Raw genomic sequence first — 9,412 nt, 5'->3', positions numbered from 1 at the left:
ACTTTGTAGACCAGGCTGGCCTCGAACTCAGAAATCCACCTGCCTCTGCCTCCCGAGTGCTGGGATTAAAGGTGTGCGCCACCACGCTCGGCTCTTCCCCCGGTTTTCTTAATTGTTCACTCCCGGTCAGATGGTTGCCTGCTCTACCTCCTGACCTATGGTTGATTTTTATCCAGTCTTATTTCCAATAAACAGAAAGGTGTGTGCCAAGGCTGAGCCATACCACAATAAGAAACAGGTTTTTTCCAGTTCACAGTCTCAGGGTTCCCGGAGGGGTCAGAGATCCTGCAACAATGTTCCCTGTAATGGTAACTTCACAGTTCTGTGGCTTCTTTCTAGGATTACCTTCAGGCTCTGTGTTCTCTTGCCTCGGCCATCACTATGCCCAAAGCTAAATACAATCAAAGGTTCAATCTGCCAGGCAGAGGTGGCAGGCACCTTTAACCCAGCACTCAGGAGGCTTGAGGTTTGCCTGGTCTCCAGAGTGGGTTCCAGGACAGCCAGGGCTGTCATTGGAAAAGCATTGAGATTGAGCCAGGTGTGGTGGCCCCAAGCCTGGAATCTCAGGGTTTAGGAGGCAGAGGGACAGCAAAAGCCTGGATAATGGGAGTGGAGATCATGTCCCAGAAGCTTAGAGTGGAGCCGGTCAACTTAATTCCTTGGCAAAGGTATTTGCCACTCACGTGGTGGGAAGAGAGAGCTCACTTCAGCCACCTGTCCTCTGACCTCTACACATGAGCTGTGATGGCTCACACATGTACACACACATACACACCACACACACACACACATACACACACACACACACCACACACACACACACACACACACACACACACACACGCAAACTTGGAATTAAAGGCATGCGCCACCACTGCCCGGCGATACCTCAGCCCATTGAGCTCCTATTCTTTAGAGAGCCCTATACTTTAAGCTTATATACTGTGCCCTTCCCCTCCCCCCCCCAGACAGGGTTTCTCTGTGTAGCCCTGGCGGTCCTGGAACTCACTCTGTAGACCAGGCTGGCCTGGAACTCAGAAATCTACCTGCCTCCCAAGTGCTGGGGATTAAAGGCATGCGCCACCACTGCCCGACTTTGTGTGTGTGTGTGTGTGTGTGTGTGTGTGTGGTGATCTGTTAAAAAAAAATTCCTAAAATCATGTATTTAAGTAGCTTCCCGTTCCCTGAGGTATAAGTCTGCATGAATGAGGCCATCTTAGTCTGCCTCACTGTTCTAGGGATGGATAAGATGAGCCTCAGAAGGTCTCTGCCCTCTGACGTCCACCAGAACATTTTGTTAGCAGCAGGACTTACCAAAGGTCCAGTCTGCTGTCACTGTTATCAATCCCGTGTCATCTAGTGTCTGAGTTTCTCTGGCAATCAAGAGTGCTTGTGACTCTGAAGGTATTTGGCCAAAGAAAGTGTGTACAGTTCCCAGCCAAGCTCTCGGTTCGGCTTCCAGGGACGGTCACGTGACAGGCGGAGTTGGGGGCGTGGCGTGACCGCTTTCGTTGCATCTGTAACTAAGCCTTCCCTGACTGGCGTATCCCTTAGCCATCCCTTGGTCTTGCTCTGTGTTCTGCATTTCGATGCTTGGAACAGGGACTGGGACACCATCTGTATCCTGGGTTCTTGGTGACACTGTGGTGGGTCACCAGGACTGGTGTGTGCAGAGGTGGCAGCTGTGCCTTAGTGTGGACTCTTCAGGAGAAGGAAGCTGCTGTGGCCAAGGGGGCGGGGTTGTGGGGCAGTGGAGGGAGTCATTCCCAGCTGTGAGGCCTGCGTTCCTGGATGAGCAATAGTTTACACATCGGCTGAATAAGAACTCCCGTGATTCACTTACCGCTCTAGTGAGGACCCTGCATGATTACTTGGAGCTGGGAGAAGCTTCCGGGCAAGACTTCCCAGGGACTCTTGACCTCCCAGGGATACCTCCCAGTGACTCCTGACCTTCCAGGGATTCCTGCTCAGTGCTCCTTTGCCAGCAACTGGCCCAGGTCCCCACTTCCTGACTCACACCCATATTCTGTAAATTAAGGCTCTCAGCACCTCCACCCGGTTGGGGTCAGAGACATGTTTTGGCTTTGCAGCCTGACCTTCTGGGACACCTCACACCTCTCGAAGATCCTCACAAAAACAGGCATGATCCTTCCCACGTGCAGTGTCCACAGCTGAGGGGACCAGAATGTCACCAGGCACCTTGAGTGGCAATACATGGTGTCTGAAGCATTTTCTTAGTCTGTAAAGCTGCCTTTGAAAAATGCCCTTTTTGACTAAGTGTAAGCCGCCCACCACCCCGCTGGGTGGTATGGGTTGGGGTTTGAAAGAAAGCAATGCCCGGGGCATCCTCCTGTGAGTGGTTTTGACGCAGGATGGGGTCTTTACACTGAGGTGTGCTTGCTGCTCGGTGGCCAGCTGTTTTCCCTCCCGGTTCCTCGTGTACATCCATCGCTTGTTCCAAAGCCTGCAGTAAAGCCCGTGGGAGTGCGGTGACTGGAGGGGACCTTCAGTGGCTCTGCTTTCTGTGAATGGATCCCTTTCATCGGGAAATGCTGGGACAAGGGCCTTTTTAAGCCATATCAGAGGAGACAAGTACCACAAGAGCCACTTGCTCTTTGGGTGGGACCATCGTCTGAAGCGGCACTCCACCGCCGCCCTGGAAAACCCCAGCGCCTCTGGCTGGGCTGGCCTGTGCCCTGGGGACAGCAGGGCCCCTTCAGGGACCTTGTGTTTCAGCTGTTTTCTGCCGATGTGACAGCCACTGCCATGGATCTTTTCTATCTCTCTGACTTCTGTGTCTTCCTCCGGCCAACGAGGTACCTCTGCCATTTGTAGGTTTCCAGCCCACATTAGTACGTAAGCCACAGCGGACACTCCTGCCTGTGTGAGAGCCGGGCCGTGGGGACTGGGGGTTGCGTTTGTCTCGCCTTCTTGACTTCTAGAAACTTTGATCTTGCAAGGTTTTTCCTGAGGGCAGCAGGCTGTGTCTGAGAACGAACTTGTGCTCTGGCGATAAAAGCTTTGAGCAGGGGCTGTGGGGAGGGGTTGTGATTTTTTTCCTAGAGCCGTGGAGAAGGCTGCTTCCTCTGCCTGAGTCAGACTTTGTGTAACTCTTAGGACCCTAAAGTCTCTTGTGGAAAGACGATTTCTCACTATTTGGGATGGAGGGTTGGCGGATTGGTATGCATTCTTGGCCTGGGTACTCAGAAAAAGGTATGCACCATTCCTGGTGTGACTGTCACAGAGAGCTGGGCCAGGGGCAGGGGTGGGGGCAGGGATGGGGCACAGCCGAGGCCACCTGCCACAGCTTGACCTTGACTTCTTGATACAGGTTCAGTGTAGAGAACTAGGTGTTGCCTGTCCATTGCAAAGGACAATGCTTTGCAGCTACCTGTGGGCACTGTCGGCTATGTGCCAACAGTGGCCCAGACTGAGCACAGTCTAGAAGTCAGGCTTCATCTTGTTCTCCAGAGTCTCCTGTCTGTCACACAGCATCTCAAGTCTCAGGTGGAGGGTCATTTTGGCCACCGGTGTTCTGCTATCTCCCTATTTCCAGAACACGGGACCTCGCAGACCCCAGAGCACTGGGGCTCCCTGCAGCATGCATGCTGGCTGTTGACAGGACCTGAGGTGGTTCCAGGGCACTAACTGTCATAATCAAGGTTTCTATTGCTGCCATGAAACACCATGACCAAGAAGCAAGCTGGGGAGGAAAGGGTTTATTTGGCTTACACTTCCACAGCGGTGTTCATGACTAAAGGAAGTCAGGACAGGAACTCAAGCAGGACAGGAACCTGGAGACAGGAGCTGATGCAGAGCCCATGGAAGGGTACTGTTTACTGGCTTGCTTCCCCTGGCCTGCTCAGCTTGCTTTCCTGTAGAACCCAGGACCACCAGCCCAGGGATGGCCCCGCCCCCAACGGGATGGCCACACCCACAATGACCTGGACCCACCCACCATGGGCTGCCCCTCCGCCCCCAACCCCTTGATCCCTAATTGCAAATGCCTTACAGCTGGATCTCATGGAGGCGTTTCTTCAACTGAAGCTCCTTTCTCTGTGATAACTCCAGCTTGTGTCAAGTTGACACACAAAACCAACCAGTAACACTAATGAACTGCATGGATGGAGGGGGAGGCCCCTTCTCCCCTTCCTTATCAGACAGAGGAACAGCCCGCTTCAGAGCGGGTCGTGGGGTGAGCCCCGCCCACTCATTATCAATGTTCCCTTTTTTTTTTTTTTCCTAAGGAAATGCAAGGGAAACCGAGGGGAATTTTTGCTCTTGGTTTCCAAGGCAAAGGTCACACTGTTAATGTCTGGCAGTTTCCAGAACACTCTGGTTTCTGGTCAGTCAGAGTTCTTTTTTTATTTTTTAAACTGTGAACAAAAGGAGTCGACCGCGCTGCCTTGAGAATTCCCCCTGGGCTGCTTTAACCCGCAGATGGCTGCTTTACGCTCCCAGGGTCTCAGCCCTAGGAGATCTGGTTGGGTGTCCCCGGAGGTCAGAATCTGTCTGAAAGCTTTGTTGTGAAAATTTTGAGTAGGGAAGGGTTGGACCTGCCCAGTGAGAGCCTTGAGAGAACTCTTCCCAGGAGAGGCTGCAGAGGGACCCCGCAGCTCTGCAATCCTGCTTCCTCAGTGCCGGCGTGTGGCTGCGTGGGGTGGGAAGGTGCTACACTGCGCACTGGCTGCGCGCCAGCAGAGGTTCGTGAGGAAGTGCTGTGCGGGTCAGTCCTGGCTGGGTGTCACAGGACCCACTGTCAGGTTCTCAGGCCCTTGCTTGAGAGTCCAGCCGAGCTTTGTACGTTCAGTTGAACACTCTCTTTTATGATTTATTTTTATCTTACATGTTTTGGCGTTTTGCCTGCAGGTATGTGTGTGTGTAAGAGTGTCGGATCCCCTGGAACTGGCATTATAGAGAGCTGTGAGCTGCTGTGTGGGTGCTGGGAATTGAACTCAGGTCCTTTGGAAGAGCGCCAGAGCTCTTAACTGCTGAGCCATCTCTCCACTTCCTTACCGTGAGAACTTAGCCAGGAAGAGTTCATATTTTACTATGGATCCATCACTGTAGAAGCCAAGATGTCTAAGGAGCCGTCGTGCCGCAGGGCCCTTTAGTTCTGAATGGTCATGTTTAGCTACTGACATGGGGCTCATCAAAGAGGAGTTTGCCTTTTCAAACTGTAGATAATATCATCCATCTCTCCAGGAATGAATCTTTTTAATTCCAAGTTTCTTAAAAAGTACTGTTTTCCAAACGTGTTTTGTTGGTGACCTGAAGGTCATCCGTGTTAGCCAATTACTCAGGAGAAACTGAGCCTGAGTCCTCTGGAAGAGCAGCCAGGGCTCTGAAGCACCCAACAGACTCACCAGCCCTGAAAGGGGGGGGGGGTATTCTTAACCAAATTATAAGCGAAGAGTTGGAAGAAAGTGTTTTTGTTGTTTGGTTTTTGTGGTTGGTTGGTTGTTGTTTTGATCCTTCTTTCCCTGCGCAGGTGTGTCTGTCTGTCTGTCTGTCTGTCTGTCTGTCTCTCCTCTGTCTGTCTGCTCACCTGTGTGTATGTATCTGCTCACCTGTCTGTGTATCTGTCTATCTCTGAGTGTGTACATGTGCGTGTCTGCCTGACTGTGTGTCTGTCTGCCTGCCTGCCTGCCTATCTTTGTGTGTGTGTGTCTGCCTATGTGCATGTGTCTGTCTGTCTGAGACCCTACGGATTGATCCTAGGGTCTTTTGTACCTTAAACACATGCTCTGCCACTGAGCTATCTATCCCCAGATCTCCTTTTTTACTCTCTTATTATTCAGGCTAGCCTTGAGAGCAATGGCAATCATGGACCTGCCCCTCATTCTGACTTATTAAGTCACAGGCTGAATATGAATATGAATTTTTTGTTAGTTAAAATAACAAAGGCCAAAAACTCATCCTGCCGACAAATTCTGTATGGGTGAGCTTGAGATGGCTCACAGGAGTAGCGTGGACAGAGCATCCTACTGAGGACTGTTATGGCCCCGCCCTCAGCCTCCAGCCCTCTGGGGGTGTTCCTAAGGATACAGAGATCCTGAGAGGCCATCTGTGTGTGCCTTCGAGGGTCTGCTCCAGGAAGCACTGAGGGGGGCTGCAAGTGGCTGGGAGGCAGCAGGTGGGAGTCGAGGGTCAGAAGCAAAGACCAGAGTGCAAGTTCAGAGTGACTCACACCGCCTTCTGCTGGGATGGGGGGGTCTCTGTGTTACACCAAGAGCCTTGTCTGGCTTGTGGAGGATGGAGCTATTGGCCTGGGGCAGCTCACCTGACCCGGGTGGAGGTTGGGGGTTGTAGCATCTTGAGCTCCTGAACACTGCAGCAGTACCATTTAATCCTCTCGCGTGCCCGTTCATCCCATTGCGTGTGCTGTCTCGAAGTTGCTATAACAGTGCTCTGTTTTTGTTCTTCCCAGCTTGAGCGAGAGCTTTTTCATGGTGAAAGGAGCAGCCCTCTTCCTACAGCAGGGAAGCAGCCCCCAGGGCCAGCGGAGTCTTCAACACCCTCACAAGCATGCAGGTGACTATGCAAGCAAGCATTCATGGGACCTCTCCTGTGCCACAGTGGGTGGGAAGTCGGTTGCCGGGACTTAGGGCCAGGGAAGCGGTGCATTGTGGGTTCATAATGAGCAGCACAGCTGTTGGGGTACAAAGAAAAGACTCCCTGTGTGCTCTCTGTCAGTTAACTGAACGTCTCAGTTTAGGGTGAGGTTTGGACAGATGGACCAGCGTGCGTCCCAGCTATAAGCTGTCTCTTCGAAGACAGCCTCCAGGTTCTTGGTACCTCACCTGAGCATCAGTGGGGTGATGTCACCGATGAGTGTTCATCTGACGGGATGCCTTTATCCTATAATGCTTGCCTGTTGGAAAAGACAGAAGAGAGCCGAATAATTGATATACATAGTAATGTAGGTCCCAAAACAAATGGGTAGCGGTGCCTGTCCGGTGCCAAGGCTGGTCGTCGTAGGCTACTTGACTCTAGAAAGGAAGGCAGATTGAAAGTAGAACTCAGGAGGCGCCTGGGCACAGGGGCCTCTGTAATATATCCTGGCCCCTGGGGTCTTACTGAGGGAAGCTGTCGGGGTCTGAATGTCCATGTGGTAGGGAGGCCCCTCCTCTGCCTTTCAAAAGAGCCAGAGAGAGATTCAGGAAGCAACTGGACATTTCCTCACCCTGTGATAATTTTTTTCCCCTTGGCCTCTGTTCACCCAGCTTCATCTTAGGTCTGAGTGCCGAGGTGTAATTCACACCCGGTAGTTCATGGCAAGAGCCAGAGCTCTCTGCCCGTGTTTACACCACTGATCCCGGCAACCAAGACTTAGGTCTGTCCTCATCTCAGAAGGTCTTCATCCTGCGCAAGGAGGCATCCTGGTGTGTGGAAACGATGATGCTTGATTTGGAGCAGGCTGGAAGTCAGTCTCTGAGCCCAGCACTAGGGTGTGGGGTGGAAGCAGGAGCACTGTGTGTTCAAGGCCAGCCTAGGCTACACAGGATATATTTCAGGATACCATTGTTACTTAGTGAAAACCATTCTGTTAAAAACAACAAACAAACAAAATCCTTGCTTTGGAGCCAGCCTGGCTTCTGTAAACCTGGCTCTGTGACTTCTGGAACTCGTTTGTTTTGTTTTTTGTTTTTCTAATTTTAGCAGCAGGCATCCAGTGCCTCAGGTAATATGGAAATGAGTGATTATGCATGTTGCCAGTCATGGTGGCTCACACCTCTAAATCCAGGCCCTCAGAAACTGGTGAGTTCCAGGGCAGCCTGAGGCTACAAAGCAAAACCCTGTTGTTTCAAAAGCAAAGCAACAGAATACAAAGGAAAAGGCTCCAGGAAGTGCAGCTGATATAGCGATTCCTTCAAGAGTAGGACCTGAGTTCGGATCCCAAGGACCCACACAGAAAAGGCAGGTGTGACAGTGCACATCGGTCACCCCATGTTGGAGACAGGTGGATCCTGAGACCTCTCTGGCCAGCTAACCTAGCTAATGATGTTCCAGGGCAGTGAGATCTCGTACAAAAGGTGAAAGTCCCTTGGTGAGCCAAGGTTGTTCTCTGGCTTCCACAAACAGATACACACATGCACACATCCCGTGCCAGCCTTTCTAGGCGGTGGTTTATGTGACTTCTAGTGTGATAAAGCTAAGCAGCCTGTCATTTCCACATCTGCTGGTGTCTGAAGTGTGTGAAATGTATCCCTGATGTGAGTGAGCTTGGCCTGCAAGTGCGAGGAAGCTATTTTGTATTTTGTATCAGACCCTGGGAAAGCTGGACTGTGTTTCCCTTGAATGCACACAGCCAGGGAGGTGGTTACTGGCTGGCCTGAGATGACCCGCAAAGGGCGTCACTGTGTTCCCTTTTCCTACTGCCTCCCTCACCACTGTGGAGAGTGACCAGAGGTTAATTCTGTGGGGTTAGGCCAGATTCAGCCGGCGAGGGAGGCTGTGTTCTGCGGCTCTTTTGTCTGTGATTTGTGGATCTTATTTACTGTGGGAAGAACACTTACCGTGAGCTGTCCCCTCCTGACAAGTGGGGCAGTGTCACACCTCTGTGCCTTAAAAGTGCAACTTGCTTTTGCAGCAGGCCGGGTAGTTGTGGTTTTCTGGGGTACCGGCTTCCCTTAGGCAAGCCTGTCCTTCCAGGGTTCCCAGCAAGTGTTTCAGGGTCCCGTTGTTACTTTTGTCTCGGTTGTTACTTTGTCTCCTGTTTTTTTGGGATTTTTTTTGCAGTGCTGGGCACTGAACCCAAGCATTATACTAAGGAGGCAAGTGCTGCACAGAGGAGCCATACTTTCAGCTCCCTGTAGGGGAATCAAAAGAAAAAAGATAATTGAGTTCCTTTGAGCGCTGCACACTGTGGGAAAGGGTAGTTTTACTGAGTTATTAGTCACACCGTCATCCCGGTGAGCATCTTAAGGGTGAGCCTTTCCTCAGAGGCCGTGCAGACCTCAGGATGTGGAAAAGCAGAACTGGGCTTTTATGTCCTGCTTTATTGCACCCCCAGCACACGGGAATACCCTACCGTCCTCCAGTGAGCATGCTCCCTGGCCCTGCATACTCTCCTGACCCCATCCCAGGGGTGCCTCCCAGGGGAGTTCAAAACCCACCCTAAGAGGGTTGTGAGTTTGAAACGAGATTGGGCTATATAAACTCTATCCAAAAAAGTGACTATGCATCTGAGGGGAGAGCTCAGTGGTTAAGAGTGCGCATAGCGTTTGCAGGGGACCCAAGTTCGCTTCTCAGTATCTCCATTGGGCAGCTCCAGTTCCAGGGCATCCAACGCCCTCTTCTGGACTCTGCAGGCAACTTCCCATGAGCATACACAGACCCTTACCCCACGCACGTACACTTTTTTTTTTTTTAAATGTATAGCAGCCATTTCTTTTTCTTTTTTTTTTTT

The 9,412-nt window shown here is 51.6% G+C and overlaps 1 protein-coding gene across 1 annotated transcript in view; it reads left to right on the top strand.

The window, feature by feature from the left end:
• Ssh1 (slingshot protein phosphatase 1) overlaps nucleotides 1-9,412 on the top strand; it is a 54,242-nt gene that overhangs the window by 18,040 nt on the left and 26,790 nt on the right. The window contains exon 3 of the mRNA XM_021186809.2: nucleotides 6,431-6,534. Coding sequence (XP_021042468.1) covers nucleotides 6,431-6,534 — 104 coding nt within the window. The remainder of the gene's footprint in view (nucleotides 1-6,430; nucleotides 6,535-9,412) is intronic.

Source organism: Mus pahari, chromosome 23, assembly GCF_900095145.1.
Source record: "Mus pahari chromosome 23, PAHARI_EIJ_v1.1, whole genome shotgun sequence".
NCBI classification, from domain to species: Eukaryota; Metazoa; Chordata; class Mammalia; order Rodentia; family Muridae; genus Mus; species Mus pahari.
This window is presented reverse-complemented; position numbering and strand designations above follow the sequence as displayed.